We start from the raw sequence: 19177 nt of genomic DNA on the forward strand, positions 1-19177 counted from the left end.
CGCGAGGGAGCCGGGAGCCGCTCGTCTTCCAAACCAGCTGTATTGGGGGGGCGTCCCCGCGCGTCCCCACGTGCCCCCCCCGCGGCTCAGCCCAGCTCCTCCCGGCTCTTGCCCACCTTCTTGGGCATCTTGCGGGCGCTGGCGTCCTCCAGCTCCTTGGCCTGGTAGTAATGGGGGGCCACCTCCAGCAGCCACCCGCTGTCGATCTCGATCACCTTTTGGGGACAAAGGGGGGACACACACGGACGGTCACGCGGTGGCCTTGGGGACCCTCGCGGCACCCCCTTGTCCTTCACCCCCCCTGGGGACGTGGCCGCCAGGTCCCTGAGGAGGACACGGGGTCCCTGTCCTGTCCCCAGTGTCCCTGGCCGTGTCCCTGTCGTGACATCCCCATCCCAATGTCGCCATGGCCGTGTCCCCATGCCAGTGTCCCTGTCCTGGTGTCCCCACGCCCACAGTGATGTCCCTGTCCCCATGGTGACATCCCCCCGGCAGGGCCCTTGTCCCCATCCCCACGGCCGCATCCCTGTCCCCGCGGCCACGTCCCCATCCCCGCGGCCACGTCCCCATCCCCACATCCCCATCCCCACGGCTCTATCCCTGTCCCCCCATCCCCACAGCCACGTCCCCGTCCCCATGGCTCTGTCCCTGTCCCCATGTCCCCGAACCCACAGCTCTGTCCTCGTCCCCATCCCCACGTCCTCCTTGCCGTCCCAACATCCCCGTCCCCATCCCCACGTCCCTGTCCCCGTCCCCACGTCCCCTTCCCCACGTCCCCATCCCCACGTCCCCATCCCCACGTCCCCGTCCCCATCCCCACGTCCCTGTCCCCGTCCCCACGTCCCCTTCCCCACGTCCCCATCCCCACGTCCCCATCCCCACGTCCCCGTCCCCATCCCCACGTCCCTGTCCCCGTCCCCACGTCCCCATCCCCACGTCCCCATCCCCACGTCCCCGTCCCCACGTCCCCGTCCCCGCGGCGTTTGCCCCACCTGCCGCATGAACTCCTTGGTGGTGAAGACGAGCTCGTGGTAGAGCACCCAGCGCGGCTGCTCCTCGAACAGGGAGCTGTTGGGGTGGATGAAAACCGTCTGCTGGTGCTTCACCGTGCGGTAACCGCCCCGCGTCAGCCGCGCCGTGTGGTAGAAGAAGCCGGCGGTGATGGCCTGGGGGGGGGCGGCAGGGGTGGGGGTGTCAGCATCGGGGGGTGCTGGGGGTCCCGGTGGGGGTGGAGGGGGTTGTTAGAGGATCCTGGGGGGGGGGGGCAGGAGGGGAAACGGGGGTCCCAGGGGATTCCCTGTGGGAAAATGGGGGTCCCCACAGGTCCTGGGGGCAACGTGGGGGTCCCAAGAAAGGAAGTGGGGGACCCAGGAGGGGAAATGGGGGAATGTGGCGGTGGGGGGCTCTGCAGGTCCTGGGGGGAATTTGGGGGTCCCAGGAGGGATAATGGGGGTCCTGGGGAGTCCCACGGAGGGGAAATGGGGGTCCCCAAAGGTCCTGGCAGAAACTGGGGGGGTCTCAAGGGTCCCTGAGGGGGCCCTAGAGTGGAAATGGGGGTCCCTGGAGTAGAAATGGGGGTGCCAGGGGGGGCCCAGGAGGCCGGGGGGGGTCCCAGGGGCTTCTCGGGGTGGAAGTCAGGGCTGGGGGGGACGTGGGGGTCCCGGGGCGGGCTGACCTTGCGGACGGGGCCGTAGTCGCCGGCGCAGGAGGAGGGGGCGACCTCGACGCGCTCCATCAGCCCCTCCAGCTGCTCCCGCACGTCCCGCGCCCGGCGCAGGGAACGCGCCTGCACGAAGTGCTCGTAGCACCACTGCAGGGAATGGCCGCTGGCCACCCACTGCGGGGGGACACACGGTCAGTGCCTGGCCCTGCACGCCCGCCCCGGGTCCCCAGACTGCCCCCCAGGCCCTCCCCGTGCCCAGATACCCCCCACACCCCCTCCATAACCCCCCAACCTGCCCCCAACCCCCCCCATACCCCAGACTTACCCTCCCATGTCCCCCCACACCCCCCCAGAACCCCCCTTACCCCCCCACCCAGCACATCCCATCACCCTGCCGCGTCCCCCCGTGTGCGTCCCCCCCCCCGTACCTGGTTGTAGACGTTGAGCAGGACGAGGTGGTCCCCCCCGGGCACGTGGAAGCCCAGGCGGGCGCTGTCGGCGTGCAGCACCTTGTCCTTGGGCCGGTAGAAGATGGCGTTGTTGACCGAGAGCATGGCCGCCACCGTCAGCACCTCCTCCGTGCAGCCGTACCTGGGCACGGGGACACGGGGACGGGGGGGTCACCAGCCCTGGCTGGGGGCTGCGGGACAGGGGGGACAACCCAGGGGACACCACCAGGACACCATGAGGACACACAGGGGACACTCGGGGACACCCCAGGGACACTTGGGGACACCCCGGGACACCCCAGGACACCCTGGGGACACTCAGGGACACTCGGGGACACCCCAGGGACACTTGGGGACACCCCGGGGACACCCCAGGGACATCCCAGGGACACCCTGGGGACACTCAGGGACACCCCAGGACACCCTGGGGACACTCAGGGACACTCGGGGACACTCAGGGACACCCCAGGGACACCCCAGGGACACTCAGGGACACTCAGGGACACCCCAGGACATCCCAGGGACACTTGGGGACACCCCGGGGACATCCCAGGGACACTTGGGGACACCCCAGGGACACCCCAGGACACCCCGGGGACACCCTGGGGACACTCAGGGACACTCGGGGACACCCCAGGACACCCCGGGGACACTCAGGGACACCCCAGGACACCCCAGGGACATCCCAGGGACACCCTGGGGACACTCAGGGACACCCCAGGACACCCCGGGGACACCCTGGGGACACTCAGGGACACCCCGGGACACCCCAGGGACACTCAGAGACACTTGGGGACACCCCAGGACACCCTGGGGACACCCTGGGGACACCCAGGGGACACTCGGGGACACCCCAGGACACCCCAGGGACACTCAGGGACACCCCAGGACATCCCAGGGACACTTGGGGACACCCCAGGGACACCCTGGGACACCCAGGGACACCCCAGGACATCCCAGGGACACTTGGGGACACCCCAGGGACACCCTGGGACACCCAGGGGACACTCAGGGACACTCGGGGACACCCCGGGGACACCCCAGGACACCCCGGGGACATCCCAGGAACACCCTGGGGACACTCAGGGATACCCCAGGACACCCCGGGGACACCCTGGGGACACTCAGGGACACTCGGGGACACCCCAGGACACCCCGGGGACACCCTGGGGACACCCTGGGGACACTCAGGGACACCCCAGGACACCCCAGGGACACCCCAGGGACACCCTGGGACACCCAGGGGACACTCGGGGACACCCCGGGGACACTCACTGCTCAGAGGCCAGGATCATCTTGGCCAACATTGGCTCCACCGGCAGCTCCGCCATGCGCCGGCCCAGCTGGGACAAGGAGAGGACAGCGTCAGGGCCCAGTGCTCCCAGTAACTGCTCCCAGTGCCGTGGTGAGCTCACCCATGGGGCCCACCACCACCATCCCAGTCCTTCCCAGTGCTCCCAGTACCGTGGTGAGCTCACCCGTGGGGCCCACCACCACCATCCCAGTCCTTCCCAGTGCTCCCAGTACCGTGGTGAGCTCGCCCAGGTGGTTGAGGGCGCCCAGGGCGTAGAGCTGCTCCAGCGCCAGCACCAGCGTCTCGTGGGGCGGCGGGTCCAGGAAGTCGAAGTGGATCAGGTCGTTGATGCCTGGGGACGGGGACGTCACCCGCTGTCACCTCAGGGCCACCCCAGACCCCTCCTGGTCCCCTGGTGTGTCCCCCCCCGAGCCCAAAATGTCCCCAACGTCCCCCGCCCCCGAGCTGTGGCCCTGCCCCAAGATGCCTCCAGATCCCCCTTGTCCCCAAACGTCCCTTGGGATGCTCCCGAGACGCCCCGACAGCCCCCAAGAGGCCCTCGAGGTGCCTCCTAAGGTGTCCTCAGCATCCCGAGGGTCCCCTGTGGTGCCCCAATGTCCCCTGAGATGCCCCTTGAGATGATCCGATGCCCCCTGAGACACCTCCTGAGAAGCCCCAGTGCCTCCCAGGATGTCCCGATGCCCCCCAGGATGTCCCTACGGACCCCCCGCCCGTCTCACCGAGGCTCTTGAGGAGCAGGACGAGGGAGCCCAGGTCGGCGCGTTGGATCTCGGGCACCGGCGTCTCCTCCAGCTCGTGCTGGAAGGCCCAGGCCGTGTAGAGGCGGAAGCACTTCCCGGGAGCCACCCGGCCAGCCCGGCCCGCGCGCTGGTTCGCCGAGGCCTGCGGGTCACCGGCACTTGTCACCCGCGGGGCCACGGGGTCGGGGGGACAAAGGGAACGTGGAGGGACGAGGGACACGGCTGGCCATGGGGACACAGGGGGGGGACAAGGGACAGGGCGGCTCATGGGGACCTGGAGGCGTGAGGACCTGGGGACCCAAAGAAGGGACACGGAGGCCTGGAGATCCAGGGACATGGGGACGTGGAGACCAAGGGACATGGGGACATGGGGGTGTGGGGACACGGGGGTGTGGGGACGTGGGGACATGGGGGCGTGGGGACACGGGGGCGTGGGGGCATGGGGACATGGGGGCGTGGGGGCATGGGGGCATGGGGACAAAGGACGTGGGGGCGTGGGGACACGGGGGTGTGGGGACGTGGGGACGTGGGGACATGGGGACATGGGGGTCTGGGGACATGTAGACAAAGGACATGGGGTGTGAGGACACGGGGACGAAGGGACACGGGGACGTGGGGACACACCAACCCCCGCAGAAGAGCCGCGGGAGGGGACACGGCTGCCCACGGGGACGCGTGGCGACGCGGGGTGACACGGGGGTGACAGGGGTGCGGCGGTACCCGGGAGCAGGGGGTGACGACCAGCGACTCCATGCCGGTGCGGGCGCTGTAGCTCTTCTGTTTGCAGAACCCGGGGTCCAGCACGTAGACGATCCCGTCGATGGTCACCGACGTCTCCGCGATGTTGGTGGCCACCACCACCTGGGGGGAGGGGAGGGGAGGGGACCTCGCAGGCTCCGCCCACACCGGGCTCCACCCCACAGCCCCACCCTCTGAAGCCCCACCCCCTTAGACCCCACCCCCTTTTGCTTTACCCTATTAAACCCCACCCCCTCAGGCTCCACCCTATTAAGCCCCACCCCTTTTAGCCCCACCCCCTTAGGCCCCACCCCCTTAGGCCCCACCCTCTCAGCTATGACTCCCCTCCCCACAGTCCCCACCCCCTCCCTCCCTGGCCCCGCCCCCTCCCCACAGTCCCCACCCCCTCCCCACAGTCCCCGCCCCCTCCCCACAGTCCCCGCCCCCTCCCCACAGTCCCCACCCCCTCCCCACAGTCCCCGCCCCCTCCCCACAGTCCCCGCCCCCTCCCCAGTCCCCACCCCCTCCCTCCCTGGCCCCGCCCCCTCCCCACAGGCCCCGGCCCCCGGCCCCGGCCCCTCCCCACAGGCCCCGCCCCTCCCTCCCTGGCCCTGCCCCCTCCCCAGTCCCCGCCCCCTCCCCACAGGCCCCGCCCCCTCCCTCCCTGGCCCCGCCCCTCCCCACAGGCCCCGCCCCCTCCCCTTAAAGGGCCAGCGCCTGCCTTGCGGGCGCCGGGGGGGGTGGGCTCGAAGATGCGGGCCTGCATGTCGGAGGGCAGGTTGGCGTAGATGGGCAGCACCAGCAGCTCGGCCAGGCGGGAGCCCAGGCGGCGGCAGCGTTCCTGCAGCAGCTCCACGCAGGCCTCGATCTCCTCCTGCCATGGCACCTCAGCACCGGGGGGCACGGGGGGCTTCCCGGGGGGCACAGGGGGCTTCCCGGGGGGCACGGGGGGCTTCCCGGGGGGCAGGAGGGGCATCCCGGGGGGCAGGAGGGGCATCCCAGGAGCATGGGGGGCTTCCAGAGGGGCACGGGGGGCATCCCAGGGGTCAGGGGGGGCATCCCGGGGGACAGAGGGCACATCCTGGGAGGCATGGGGGGCATCCCGGGGGGCAGGGGGCATCCCAGGAGCATGGGGGGCTTCCAGAGGGGCATGGGGGGCATCCCAGGGGTCAGGGGGGGCATCCCGGGGCACAGGAGACACCCAGAGAGAAGGGGACACCCGGGGACAACGGGGACACCCCGGGAGATGGGGACACCCCAAGGGACAGGGACACCCCAGGGGACGGGGACATGGGGACACCCCAGGGGGGGACAGGGACATCCCGAGGGGACGGGGACACCCCAAGGAATGGGGACACCAGGGGGACGGGGACACCCCAGGGACACAGGGACGTCCTGGGGGATGGGGACACCCAGGGGTGACACGGGGACACCCACCTGGCCGGTGAGGAAGACGAGGATGTCCCCGGGGGGCTGGGTGACGTGGATCTGCAGCACCGACACCACGCACGCCTCCAGGTAGTCGGCCTCGGGCGCCTGGCGAGGGGACGTGGCGGGGGACACACACGTCAGTGTCCCCAGCACCCCGGTGTCCCCCTGCTCCTCACCCCTGCCTCCCCACGTCCCCCTCCAGCGCTCCAAATCTTCCCTTTGTCCCCCCAAAATCCTTCCCAGGACCCCCTCCAGCACCCAAAATGCTCCCTCTACACCCCAAAATCCCCCCAGGCACCCCCTCCAGCACCCCAAATCCCCCTCTATCGTCTCAGAGTCCTTCCCATCACCCCTGGGACACCCTCCAGCACCCCAAATCCTCCCTCTACCCCCCAAAATCTCTCCCGGGACCCCCTCCACCACCTCTAAATCCCCCTCTATCCCCCCGGAATCCCTCCCGTCACCCCCAGGACCCCCTCCAGCACCCCCAAATCTCCTTCCCCCCGCACCCTCCCTCACCTTATCAGGCTCAGTGTCCCCTTCTCCCGTCATCCCCACGTCCCCCTGCGCCCCGAGACCCTCCAACACCCCCGGTGTCCCCCTGTCCCCCTGTGCCCCAGCACCCCGGAGCCCCCCAGCACCCCGACGTCCCCCCGTGTCCCCCCCGTGTCCCCGTCACCTTGGTGTAGTAGATGTCGACGGGGAAGCGCCGCCCGGGGATGTGGAAGACGGGGGCCTGGTCGAAGAAGGCGGAGAAGCGCTGGGTGTCGAGGGTGGCCGAGGCCACCAGCACCTTCAGCTGGGGACGGAACCGCGCGATGTCCTTGATCAGCCCGAACAGGACGTCGGTGTGCAGGGTGCGCTCGTGGGCCTCGTCCACCATGATCACGCTGTGGGGACGGGGGCGTGGGGACACCAAAGTGACACCGGTGAGACGAAGGACAAGGACAGCGCTGGGGACACGCGGCCGCTCCGCCAGCCCCCCGCCGTGTCCCAGCGCGTCCCCCAGCCCCCCAATCCCCCCGCTGTCCCCCCTCCCCGTTCCCGGGTGATCTCCGAGGTCCCCCCCGGTGTCCCCAGTGTCACCTGTAGGAGCCGAGGTCGGGCTCGGTCAGGAACTCCCGCAGCAGCATCCCGTCCGTCATGTACTTGAGCACGGTGCGCTCCGAGGTGCAGTCCTCGAAACGGATGCTGTACCCCACCTGGGGACGAGGGACGCGTCACCGCCGGGACCTGCCGTCCCCTCACCCCCCCAGGGGTCCTCCACACCCTCCCCGAGCTGTCCCCAGGGTCCCCTCACTCGCCCACTGTGCCCTGACGTCACCCTGACGTCACCCTGGGGCGGGGACGTGTCCCCGGGGTCCCCTGTCACCCCTCAGGGTGTCCCACACCCCCCACGTCCCCGTGTCCCCCCCCGTGTCCCCCCACGTCACCTCGTTGCCCAGCTTGGTGCCCATCTCCACGGCCACGCGGGCGGCCACGCTCATGGCGGCCACGCGTCGCGGCTGCGTGATGCCGATCTTCAGCCCCTGCCGCGTGTAGCCCTGGGGGGGGGACGGACACACACCTGGTCAGAGGGGGGGACCAAGCCCTCCCTGCCCCCCCAAACCCCCACCTGCCTCCCAGCCCCCCCACTGCCCCCCAAAGCCCCTTGATCTGCCCCCCCAGCCCCAAACTGCCCCCCAGCACCTCCTGACACCCCCCAACCCCCTTATCTGCCCCTCCTGATGCCCCCAGCCGCCCATCTGCCCCCCCGACACCCCCAGTCCCTCTAACTGCCCCCCATCACCCCCCCAATACTGCCAGCCCCCTTATCTCTGCCCCCAGCCCCCCTATCTGCCCCCCAACTCCTCCATCTTCCCCCCAACCCCCCTATTGCCCCCCAACAACCCCAGCCCCCTTATTTCCCCCTCCAGCCCCCACATTTCCCCCCAGTCCCCCTATTTCCCCCCCCACCCCCCTTATTCCCTCCCCAGCCCCCCTATCTGCCCCCCAACCCCTCCATCCACCCCCCAACAACCCCAGCCCCCTTATTTCCACCCCCAGCTCCCTTATTCCCCCTCCCTGCCCCCCCACCTGCCCCCCAGCCCTGCTATTTCCCCCCCCACCCCCCTTATTCCCCTCCCAGCCCCCCTATTTCCCCCCCCAGCCCCCCTATTCCCCCCCAGCGCCCACCTCCTCGTGCAGGTACTGGGGGATCTGGGTGGTTTTCCCGGAGCCGGTCTCCCCCTCGATGACCAGGATCTGGTGCCGGGCGATGGCGGCCACCAGCTCGTCGCGGTAGGGGAAGATGGGCAGGCTGCGCCGCACCTCCTGCGCCGACTGACGACGCCGTTCTGCCTCTGGCACCGGCGCCGCCACCTCCTGAGGGCACCCGCAGCGTCCCCCTGGGGTCCCCGGTCACCGCCGGCATCCCCAGAGCCAACCCACGGCCCCCCCCCAGCCACAGGGGAACTACGGCAGCTGTAGGACCCCCTCCAGCACCCAAAATCTTCCCTTTGTCCCCCCAAAATCCCTCCCAGGACCCCCTCCAGCACCCCAAGTCCCTCCTCCATCCCTCCCAAATCCCCCCCAGGCACCCCCTCCAGCACCCCAAATCCCCCTCTATCCTCTCAGAGCCCTTCCCATCACCCCTGGGACACTCTCCAGCACCCCAAATCCTGCCTCTACCCCCCAAAATCTCTCCCGGGACCCCCTCCACCACCTCTAAATCCCCCTCTATCCCCCTGGAATCCCTCCCGTCACCCCCAGGACCCCCTCCAGCACCCCCAAATCTCCTCCCCCCCACACACACCCCCTCACCTTATCAGGCTCGGTGCCCTTCATCTGCACGGCGCTGACGAACTGGATCATCTCATCCTCCTCCAGCACAAAGTCGTAATCTTTGGGGGGCTGACGGCGGGCGGCATCGCGCGCCCCAAACCTCAGGGATGCCGCCCCGATTCGCTCCTCCTCCCATCGCCGCTGCTCGTCCCGGGGGGCCATCCGCTCTTCCTCCCCTCCCGTCACCTCCTCGCGCTCGGGGATCTTCTACGAGGAGGTGGAGAGAGCGGTGAAACCATCGTGGTACGACAGGGGGGACTTTGGGGGGGATGGAGGGGCAATTTGGGGGGGGATGGAGGGGGTCCTGGGGGTGATGGGAGGGATTTGGGGGGGATAGAAGGAGGATTTGGGGTGCTGGAGGAGGTCCTGGGGGTGATAGGAGAGATCTTGGGGGGATAGAGAGAGGATTTATGGGGTAAAGGGGGTCCTGGGGGTGATGGGAGGGACTTTGGGGGGACAAAGGGAGGATTTAGGGTGCTGGAGGGGGTCTCAGGAGTGCTAGGGGGGACACCGGGAGGATGGAGGAGGAATTTGGGGTGCTGGAGGGGAGCCTGGGGGTGACGGGAGGGATTTTGGGGGGGATGCAGGGGGCATTCGTGGGGTAAAGGGGGTCTTGGCGGTGACGAGAGGATCTCGGGAGGATAAAGGGAGGATTTGGGGGTGCCGGGCAGGACCCTGAGGGGATAGAGGAGGGCTCTGGGGTGCCGGGGGGAGGTTTTGGGGACCCTCACCTTGCCACGTGTCTCCTCGGGGATGTAATACCGGTTACTTTTCTCCAGCTTCTCCTTCTCGCCGGCCCGTTTGTACTCGCGGGCCAGGTCCCGCACCCGCCGCTTGTACTCCAGCTCGCGCCGCTCCGCCCCCGTCAGCGCCTCCTCCCCGAAGAGGTATTCCTCGTCCGCGATCTCCGCTTCCAGCTCTTCCAACTTATCCCGTTCCCTTTTTGCTAAATATTCCCGGCGGGATTTTTTCCGGAGTTCGGGAACCTGTGGGGTTATAAACGGAATGAGGGGCGGGGGAAAAGGGGGTGTCAGGGTTTTGGGGGTGGCAGCACGGGGTCGGTCGGATCTTGGAGCTCACCATGGTTTTTTGATCTTCTTCGGCGACTTTGAGGCGTTTCTGGGCTTCTTCGTAGGCCTAGGGAGGGAAAAGGGGGTGAGGACGGGTGGGGGACCCCAAATTCTAGCTGCAGAGCATGGGGGAGGTGGGGGGGGGGGTTAATGGCACCCCCAGACCCCCCAGTCCCACCCAGGGATGTCAAATCTGAGCCAGGAGGCAGACAACCCCCAACCCAGATCCACCCTGGGACCCCCCTAATCCCACCCAGCACCCCCCAATCCCAGCTGGGACCCCCCAATCAAACCCAGGGACCCCCAGGAATCAGGCGAGGCCCCCAGCCCCCCGCCAGTCCCATCCAGGGACCCCAAACTCTACCCAGGATCCCCCCAATTTCTACCCAGGGACCCCAAATCCCACCCAAGGACCCTGAGGAGCACGGCAGGAACCCTCCCACCCCTGCTGTGACCCCCAAATCCCACCCAGGAACCCCAGTTCCCACCCAACCCCCCCCAAATCCTACCCAGGGTCCCCCAACCCCACCCAGGGACCCCCAGAAGCACAGCAAGACCCCCCCCCATCCTGCCTATGACCCCCAAATCCCAGCCAAGGGCCCTAAATCCCACACAGGGACTCCCCAGGAAGTCAGCAGGGCTCCCCCAAACACATCTGGGCCCCCCCAAAACCTCTCCCCGCCCCCCGCCCGTCACCTTGGCGTCAGGGCGGGTGAGGACGGTGCGCGTTCGGTCGCGGTCGCGGCGGCGCAGGCGCTCGGCGAAGGCGTCGCGTTCCTCCAGGTCCCGCAGCCGTTCCCGCTCTGACGCTTCCCATTCCGCTTCCGGCTCCTCGGGGGGCTCTGGAGCCCTGGGTTGGGGTGAGCAGGGGAAGGTGGGTCACACTGGGGGGACCCCAAAGCCCAGGGGGGGACCCCAAAACTCACAGACTTTAATGATTTGGGCGGCCCTAAAAGGTTTTAAGTGATGTTGAGGATGCAAACCAGCACCCAAAAGGATCCTGAAAGCTCAGGGGGACCCCAAGGGTGACAAGGGGACCATGAGACCCCCGGGGGAACCCCAAAAGCCTGGAGGGGATCCCAATATCCAGGGGGACCCCGAGCACTTGCACTAAACCTCAAGGGCCAGGAGAAAACCCTGAGACCCCCAGAATTAGGGGAGGACCCCAAAAACCAGGGGGAACCCCGAGACCCCCAGAATTAGGGGGGGGACCTTGAGAATGGGGGGGGAACACCCCAAAAACCAGGGGGACCCCAAGCACCAGTGGACACCCCCAGGGGCCAGGGGGAACCCCAAGACCCCCAGAATTAGGGGGGGGAACCTTGAGAATGGGGGGGGACCCCAAAAACCAGGGGGACCCCGAGCACCAGTGGGAACCCCCAGGGACCAGGGGGAACCCCCGAGCCCCCCGATAACTGGGGGGACGCCCCAAACCCCGGTGCTACTCACGGCGGGGACGTCGGCGAGGGGCTGGAGGCCTCGGGCGACTCGGAGCGGCGTCGGCGAAGGTGGCGTCGGCGTCGGCGGGAAGCGTCGGGCGCGCTGTGGGCGGAGCCGTGGGAAGGGGCGGAGCTGTGGGCGGGGCCCGGCCCCTCCTCGTCACTGTCGACCAATCGGTAGCCCTGGCTGCGGCGTTGCAGCTCCAGCGCCGCCCGCTCGGCCGCTCGGCCCGGGGGTTCCCGCGGGGCATCGCGGGGCACCTGGGGGGCGGGGACAGCCTGAGGACACGCCTCCTCTGCGGCTTGGCCACGCCCCTCAGCCTGACCACGCCCACCGGGGGGCCCTTTCTCACCCTATTGCTGCCATCGACTCTACCCTGAGAGCCACGCCCCCTCCCCTGGCCCCACCCACTCAGCTTAAAGCCACACCCACACACCATTAGACACGCCCCCACCCGCACAGGCTCCTCCCACTCGCTGCCCTACAAGCCCCGCCCCCTCCAAGCACCAGCCTGTCGTGACAGCCACGCCCCTTCCCGCAAACCACGCCCCTTCCCGCAAGCCACGCCCCTTCCCGCAAACCACGCCCCCTCCTCACCTTAAGCCCCGCCCTCGCCGGCCGGCCGGCCACGCCCCCACCCGCATCTTCAACTCCCTCCCGGCACAGCCTGACCGCCAAAGCCCCGCCCACTTTCCCCGGAGCTCCGCCCCCCTCGCGGGGGGGGGATGTGTGTGGGGGAAGCCCCGCCCACCTTCTCCCAGAGCTCCCGCGCGAAGGCGCGCACGCGCGGCTCCTCCACACGCAGCGCCTCGGTCTCCCGCAGCCGCTCCAGCAGCTCCTCCACGCTGCGGCTCCGCCGCGCCAGCGCCACCAGGAAGGCGGGGACGTGCCGCCCGCTCAGCCCCAGCAGCGTCTGCAGCTCCCCGGATACCCACCGTTCCAGCGCCGCCGCCGCCGCCGCCGCCATGGCCGCTCCGCTTCCGCTTTCCCTCCCGGCCACCGTACTGCACCGCGCGCAGCCAATCCCTGCGCGGTCCGCCCCCTGCCGCGCTCTGCGCATGCGTGGCTTAACTAGCACCGCCCACTCCCGCCCTCTGCGCATGCGTGAGTGGTGGCGGGCTCTGCCGCGAGGCTCCACGCACGCGCCCACGCCCCTCGGCCGCTCGGTGCGCATGCGCACTCCCGCTCTACCGCGACGCCTGTAAAATAATAAAACCACAAACTCACCATTTTACCTCCCGGGCCGCCACCGGCGCCTCCCCGCCACCCCACACCGCCCCGCCGGTCCCCGGTATCACCAGCCAGGATCACAGGAGCCGTCATCACTTTTTATTGTCACTTGTCGCGGTACAGTGTGGCCAAGTGGCGGCACGGCCCTCCCCATGGTGCAGGCCCAGGGCTTCGTTGCCGTGGCAACGAGAGTAGGCCTCAGGCTGCGTTGCCACGGCAACGGGCGTAGGCCGCAGGCTGTAGTAGGCCTCAGGCTTCGTTGCCATGGCAACGGGAATAGGCCGCAGGCTGTAGTAGGCCTCAGGCTTCGTTGCCACAGCAACAGGACTAGGCCTCAGCCTTCGGCCTCTTCCACCCTCCTCCATTCTGCCTCCCCTCGGCCGCCTCGGGGTCTCCCCCCATCCCCTCCGGGCCGGCCATCCCTCCCGCTCCCACCCGCCCGTGGCCCCTCATGCCTGCACCCTCTCTCAGCCATTTGCCCTCCCTGGGCCCAGTTGGAGCCTTCCTCCTCACCCTCCGCTGCCCCTTCTCCGCCATCATCCCCCTCCCTACACAAAGTCCCCTCCCGCTCGCCCCATCCCCCCAAGCTTTGCACCCCCCCACCCCCCAGCTAATACTGCTGCGGCTTTACCCCCCACCACCCCCCCCCGCCTTGGCCCAGTTATAACTGGGCCTGGCCCAGTTCCTAACTGGGACAGCTCCGGTTGACCCAATACTGACAAAGTTGCCCCGCCCCTGGCTAAAAAATAGCCCTTAATTAGGCTTAAAAAAAAAAACCTCGTTAAGGATAATTCTCTCACACACACACACACACACACACATACGCACACCCACCCGCTGCTAGAAAAGCTACAAAATGGGGAGGGAAGAGCTGGGACACCCCAAAATCCCCCCACGGTGCCCCCCGCACCCAGGGGCAAAGGGCAGAACGCCGCTGGATCCCCAGGGTGGGGACAGTGTCCTTGTGCCCCCCCCTCAGGGGCAGGTTTTTTTGGGGGGGGGGAGTGTCCTCGTCCATGTGTCTGGCCCTGTCCTGCCCCGCCGGGGGGGTCCCTCAGGTCCAGGGGGTCCCCTTGCCAGCAGGGGAGGGGTGGGGGGGGTCCCAGTGTGGCTCCCCCCGCCCCCCCCAGTGTGGGGCAGGGGCCGGGGCTACCGCCGGCAGGACTCATCTGGGGGGGGGGGGAAATGGGGGTGAGGACCCCGGTGTCCCTCAGCCCCCCCAGGGCATCCAGGATCCCCTTTACCCCCCTCACCCCCCTCCCAGGGTGTCCAGAACCCCCCCCCCCGATCATCCAGGACCCCCCATTACCCCCCCCTCAACACCCCCCCCCCGAGCACCCAGGATCCCTCATTTCCCCCCTCAACCCCCACCAAGGCATCCAGAACCCCCCCATTGCCCCACTCGACACCCCCCAAGGTATCCACGACCCCCCCATAACCCCCCATTTCCCCCCTCAACACCCTAGGACCCCCCATTACGCCCCCCCAGGACACTCACCCACGAGCAGGGCGCGGGCTCTCAGCCCCCCCGGCAGCCCCCTCACCGGGGGGGGTTCGTCTTCATCCTCATCCTCATCAGGGACCGAGGGGGGTGCGGGGGTGGGGGGTGTCTCTTCGGGGGGGCCCCAGGCCGCCAGCGCTGCCCCCTCCGAGGGGTAACAGAAGGTGCGCTCCAGCTCCCGCTCGCTGAACCAGATCTTCAGCTGGGGGGGGGACGGGACACACAGACATGTGGGGACATTGTGGGGACGGGGACACCCCCCCCCGGGGTCACCCCAGAGATGGGGACCCCCTGGGCCCCCCCCGATGTGCCCAGCTTCAGGGAGCAGCAGGGACATGTCCGTGTGTCTGTCCCCCCCCATGGGGGTTCCCATGACAATTAATCCCTTCCCAGCTTAATCATAATTAAAGAGAAGCTATTAATGAGTGGGGGAGGGGGGGTCACGTGGCCCCACGGGGAGCAGGGGAGGGGAGAGGGGCAGAGGAAGAAGTTTGGGGGGGGGGAGGGGGCATGACACCGCCCTGCTACTGCGGGAACCATTTCCTCCCCCCCACCCCCCCCCGGGTTCCTGTTTTTGGGGTGCCCAAAGGATTCTGGGTAACGTCTCGGGGGTGACACCCCCCCCCTTGTTTTAACCCCCAGACCCCTCTGCCCCCCCACGACTGCAGGGCCTGGGCATCCGGACCCCCAAAATACACACACCACACCACCCCCCCCAAAAAAAACCCCACCACCCCCCAGGCGTCGGGGCTGTTTGCTGCGCAGGGGGGCAGGCGGGGGGCAGGCAGGGGGGCAGGCAGGGGTGCGGGCAGGGAGAGGAAGCGGTGAGGGGCCACGTCCGGGCACCCCAACAGCCCCCCCCCCGCCTCGCTGTGCCCTGTCGGGGGGGGACAGGGGGGACAAGGGGGGAGACCCCAGGAAGGGATGGGGGGTGGATAGGAACCAGGGATGGGTATGAGGGGGGGACAAGGGGGGCGACAGGGAGGGGACAGGGACCAGGGATGGAGGACAGTGATGGGGACAAGGGGGGGGACAAGGGGGGGGACAAGGATGGTGACATGGACCAGGGATGGGGACGAGGAGGTCTGGGGTGGGGACAGGGGCTCCAGGGGAGCATGGGGAGGGGGCTGGAGGACACATGGACATGGAGGGGACATGGAGGGGAGGGTGGGCAGGGGTGGCCTGGGGGACACAGGGGGTCATGGGGGGACACGGGGGGTCCCTACCTTCTTGCGGTGGGGGTCGTTCTTGGCCAGGCAGGAGCGGGGCAGGGCCAGGTACCCGCCGATGACCTGGATCTCCTCGGCCGTGGGGTATCGCTTCTTGGGGGGCCCCGGGGGAGCAACCGGGGGGGCAGGCGGTGTCGGGGGGGCAGCGGCGGCGGGGGACCCCCCCTCAGGACCGTTGGGCGTCCCCCCCCGCCGGGGTCGCACCGTGATGGTGTTACCGCTGCGGCGTTGCAAGGCCGGGTGGGCCGGGGGGGGCCCGGGCTCGCGACGGGGAGCCCCTCGCATGGCCGCCGGCCCGCTGCCCCCCCCCCCGCCCCCCAGCCCTGCCACGGCCCCGCCCTCCGCACGCCCCTGAGCGGGCGTCATTGCCGACACGGGCGAGGCGGGCGAGGCGGGCGAGGCCGACGTCACGGCCGAGGCGGTGGGCGCGGAACCCTTGGTTGAGCCCTGGCCCTCGGCCGTGCCGGCGCCGTCGTGGCCACCTGCCGCCCCCTGCGGCCCTGGCGTCCCCCGGCCCTCCGCCATCTTCCAGCTCTTGACCATGCCCTTGACCGTTCCCTGGCCCTCAATTGTCCCCAGGTCCGTGGTGGTCCCTGGACCCTCGGCCGTCCCCACGCCTTTGGTTGACCCCAAACCGTCAACCGGCCCCGGGCTGGTGGCCAACGCGTGGCCCTTGGGCGTCCTGTGGGTCTCGGCCACCTGCTGTCCCTCAGCCGTCCCCTGGCCCTCAACCGTCCCCAGGTCCTTGGTTGTCCCCTGACCCTCGGTCGTCCCCGGGCTGGTGGTCAACGCGTGACCCTTGGCCGTCCTACAGCCCTCGACAGTCCCTTGTACCTCAACCGTCCCCAAGCCCTTGGCTGTCCCCCGTCCCTCAACCGTCTCCAGGTCCTTGGTTGTCCCCAGACCTTCAGCTGTCCCCGGGCTGGTGGCCAACCCGTGACCCTTGACCGTCCTACAGCCCTCGACCGTCCCCTGTCCCTCGGCCGTCCCCGCACTCTTGGCTACACCCCATCCCTTGACCGTCCCAAGGCCCTTGACTGTCCCCCGTGTCTCAACTGTCCCCAGGTCCTTGGTTGTCCCCTGTCCCTCCACCGTCCCCGGGCTGATGGCCAACCTGTGGCCCTCAGCCACCCCCTGTCCCTCCACACCCTTGACTGACCCCCGCGTTTTGGCCATCCCCAGGTCCTTGGTTGTCCCCAGACCCTCGGCCGTCCCCGGGCTGCTGGCCAACGCGTGGCCCTTGGGCGTCCTGTGGGTCTCGCCCGCCTGCTGTCCCTCAGCCGTCCCCTGTCCCTCGGCCGTCCCCACGCCTTTGGTTGACCCCAAACCATCAACTGGCCCTGGGCTGGTGGCCAACGCGTGACCCTTGGGCGTCCTGTGGGTCTCAGCCGCCTGCTGTCCCTCAACTGTCCCCTGTCCCTCAACTGCCCCCACGCCCTTGGTTGCCCCCAGACCCTCAAGCGTGCCCGGGCTGGTGGCCAACCCGTGTCCCTTGACCACCCCGTGGCTCTCGACCCCCTGCTGCCCCTCCGCGCCCCCCTGCCCCTCGCACCCCTCGTCCCCCAAGGTACGATGGCGGTTGGGGGACGTCCCGGGGGGACTCTCGGGGAGCCCCTCGGTGCTGAGCGAGCGGGCGGGGGGTCTCTGGGCGAAGCGGCTGAGCAGGCGACTGACGCGACCCCGGGGGGGTTCGCTCTCCCCGCAGCGCTCCAACCCCTCGGCGCTCCGGCTCAGCCCCGGCGCCAATGCCAGCGACCCCCCGTCGGGGACCCCCCCCGCGGCCGCCCCCGCTTTGGCTCGACGCCGTTCCAGCAGCTCTCGCTTCCAAGGGGGCAACTGGGCCGCCCGGTCCCGCTGCTCCCGCTCGCGCCGTCGAGCCGCTTCCTCCTCCCGCCGGCGCCGTTCCAGCAGCTGCAGCTTCCAACCCGGCACCGCCATCGCCTGCCGCGGGATGGGGCGATGCGGGGGTCGGGATGGGGTGGGGGGGAACGGTGGAGCTGCCGGGGGTAGGGGAGGAACCAGGAACGGGGTCAGGGATTGTGGAGGAACCAGGGATGGGGGTGGTGGAACCACCAGGGATGGGGTCAGGGATGGTGGAGGAACCAGAGGTGGGATGGGGGTGGTGGAGGAACCAGGGATGGGGTCAGGGATGGTGGAGGAACCAGGGATGGGGGTGGTGGAACCACCAGGGATGGGGTCAGGGATGGTGGAGGAACCACCAGGGATGGGGTCAGGGATGGTGGAGGAACCAGAGGTGGGATGGGGGTGCTGGAGGAACCAGGGATGGGGTCAGGGATGGTGGAGGAACCACTGGGGGTGGGATGGTGGAGGAACCAGAGGTGGGATGGGGGTGGTGGAACCACCAGGGATGGGATGGTGGAGGAACCAGGGCCGTGTTGGGGGTGGTGGAACCACCGGGGATGGGGTCAGGGATGGTGGAGGAACCACCGGGGATGGGATGGTGGAGGCACCAGGGCCGTGTTGGGGGTGGTGGAGGCACCAGGGATGGGTGAGGGATGCCAGAACCACCAGGGCTGGGGATGGGGGTGGTGGAGCGGGGACGGGGGGCCACCAAGGCCCCCAGCGATGAGACCACCAGTGATGAGACCACCAGTGACGGGGACAGACGGGGGTGGGGTCGGTCCTCACCCCGTCACGCTCCTTCCGCGGCCCCCGACATCCCGCACATGGCCGGGGCGGGGGGGGGGGGGCGGGGGACAGACACACGGACACGCACCCACCCCCCCCGACACGGGGACACCCCGAGCGTGTGGGACAGTGTCCCGAGTGGGGGGGGGGACCCACGGGCCCCCCCAGGGTGGGGGTGCGGCCCCCCCGGCGAGCGGGCGGAGCTGCCTTTGTCGGGGAAGGGCGGAGGAGTTTGGGGGGGGGGGAGGGAGGGAAGGGAAATCCCGGGGCCCCCCCACACCCCTCCCCCTCCCACGAGGGACCCAGACGTCCGAGTGGGGGGAGGGGGGGCGTGGGGAGGGGGGGGGAGGGGTCCCCGCGTACTCACCCCGGGATGGAGCGGGACCCAGGCGGCCGGGAGGGACCGGGAGGAGGAGGAGGAGGAGGAGGAAGAAGGGGGGGGGGCGGGGGGGGGGGGGGGATGAAAAGCGGCTTTTACCGCGGGGGGGGGGTGGGGTGGGGGGGAGGGCAGGGGTGGGGGAGGGGAGGGATGACTCGCAGGAAGCCAGAAGTCCGGGCCCCCCCCCCCGCCCCCCCCGTTGGTATCCGCCCGATGGGGGCTCGGAGGGACCCGGGGGGGGGCGGGGGGGGGCGGGGTTAAATCCCCAAAACTGGCCGGAACCCAAACGGGCCCGGGGGGGGGGGGCGGGGGGGGGACCCCAGAGGGCGGGAGGGACCCCGGGACCCCCCAATCCGGGGGGGGGGGGTCGCGTCTTTGTGTGCGGAAGAAGGGGGGGGGAGGGGGGCGGGGTTTGGCCGAGGGGCGGGGCCTGTCCGGGAGGGGGCGGGGCCGCCGCCGTGTTATTGTAGGGTCGCACGGGCAGCGCCACCGCGCGGACGCCTGGGCCCCCCCAGACACT

General features: G+C 69.6%; 3 protein-coding genes across 4 annotated transcripts in view; all 3 read right to left on the reverse strand.

The window, feature by feature from the left end:
• The window catches only part of LOC104631832 (uncharacterized), a 244583-nt gene that overhangs the window by 149695 nt on the left and 75711 nt on the right, over positions 1 to 19177 (reverse strand). The gene's annotated exons all lie outside the window — the stretch shown is intronic.
• On the reverse strand, positions 25 to 12710 carry DHX16 (DEAH-box helicase 16). Its single transcript, XM_075738328.1, has 20 exons — positions 12421 to 12710; positions 11679 to 11929; positions 10926 to 11079; positions 10240 to 10296; positions 9891 to 10145; positions 9139 to 9366; positions 8512 to 8700; positions 7770 to 7880; positions 7423 to 7538; positions 7016 to 7226; positions 6343 to 6441; positions 5627 to 5779; positions 4888 to 5028; positions 4147 to 4309; positions 3640 to 3758; positions 3388 to 3455; positions 2092 to 2254; positions 1676 to 1837; positions 993 to 1166; positions 25 to 215 (listed from the first exon to the last, which is right to left on the reverse strand). The coding sequence occupies exons 1-20, from the start codon at positions 12634 to 12636 to the stop codon at positions 87 to 89; spliced, it is 3159 nt and encodes a 1052-aa protein (XP_075594443.1). The 5' UTR covers positions 12637 to 12710; the 3' UTR covers positions 25 to 86.
• Positions 13896 to 18748, reverse strand: PPP1R18 (protein phosphatase 1 regulatory subunit 18). Of its 2 annotated transcripts, none has more exons than XM_075738335.1 (4): positions 18646 to 18748; positions 15627 to 17570; positions 14398 to 14602; positions 13896 to 14068 (listed from the first exon to the last, which is right to left on the reverse strand). In XM_075738335.1, exons 2-4 carry the CDS (start codon positions 17565 to 17567, stop codon positions 14049 to 14051), a joined length of 2166 nt encoding a protein of 721 aa, XP_075594450.1. In that variant the 5' UTR covers positions 17568 to 17570; positions 18646 to 18748; the 3' UTR covers positions 13896 to 14048. The 2 variants fall into 2 exon arrangements, with proteins under 2 accessions (XP_075594450.1, XP_075594451.1); XM_075738336.1 differs by lacking the exon at positions 18646 to 18748 and adding an exon at positions 18279 to 18509.

The sequence above is a fragment of the Balearica regulorum genome, chromosome 32, assembly GCF_011004875.1.
Source record: "Balearica regulorum gibbericeps isolate bBalReg1 chromosome 32, bBalReg1.pri, whole genome shotgun sequence".
In the NCBI taxonomy this organism is placed as follows: Eukaryota; Metazoa; Chordata; class Aves; order Gruiformes; family Gruidae; genus Balearica; species Balearica regulorum.

Bases quoted from the DNA above. Each gene is read 5' to 3' on its own strand.
- PPP1R18 (XM_075738335.1), bottom strand. From the start codon at position 17,567: ATGGCGGTGCCGGGTTGGAAGCTGCAGCTGCTGGAACGGCGCCGGCGG. The intron at 14,603-15,626 runs GTAGGGACCCCC...TCCCCCCCCCAG, and splicing joins ACGACCCCCACCGCAAGAAG to CTGAAGATCTGGTTCAGCGA. The intron at 14,069-14,397 runs GTGAGTGTCCTG...CCCCCCCCCCAG, and splicing joins AGCCCGCGCCCTGCTCGTGG to ATGAGTCCTGCCGGCGGTAG.
- DHX16 (XM_075738328.1), bottom strand. From the start codon at position 12,636: ATGGCGGCGGCGGCGGCGGCGGCGCTGGAACGGTGGGTATCCGGGGAG. The intron at 11,080-11,678 runs GTGAGTAGCACC...ACCCCAACCCAG, and splicing joins CCCTCGCCGACGTCCCCGCC to GGCTCCAGAGCCCCCCGAGG. The intron at 8,701-9,138 runs GTGAGGGGGTGT...GGGTGCCCTCAG, and splicing joins AGGGCACCGAGCCTGATAAG to GAGGTGGCGGCGCCGGTGCC.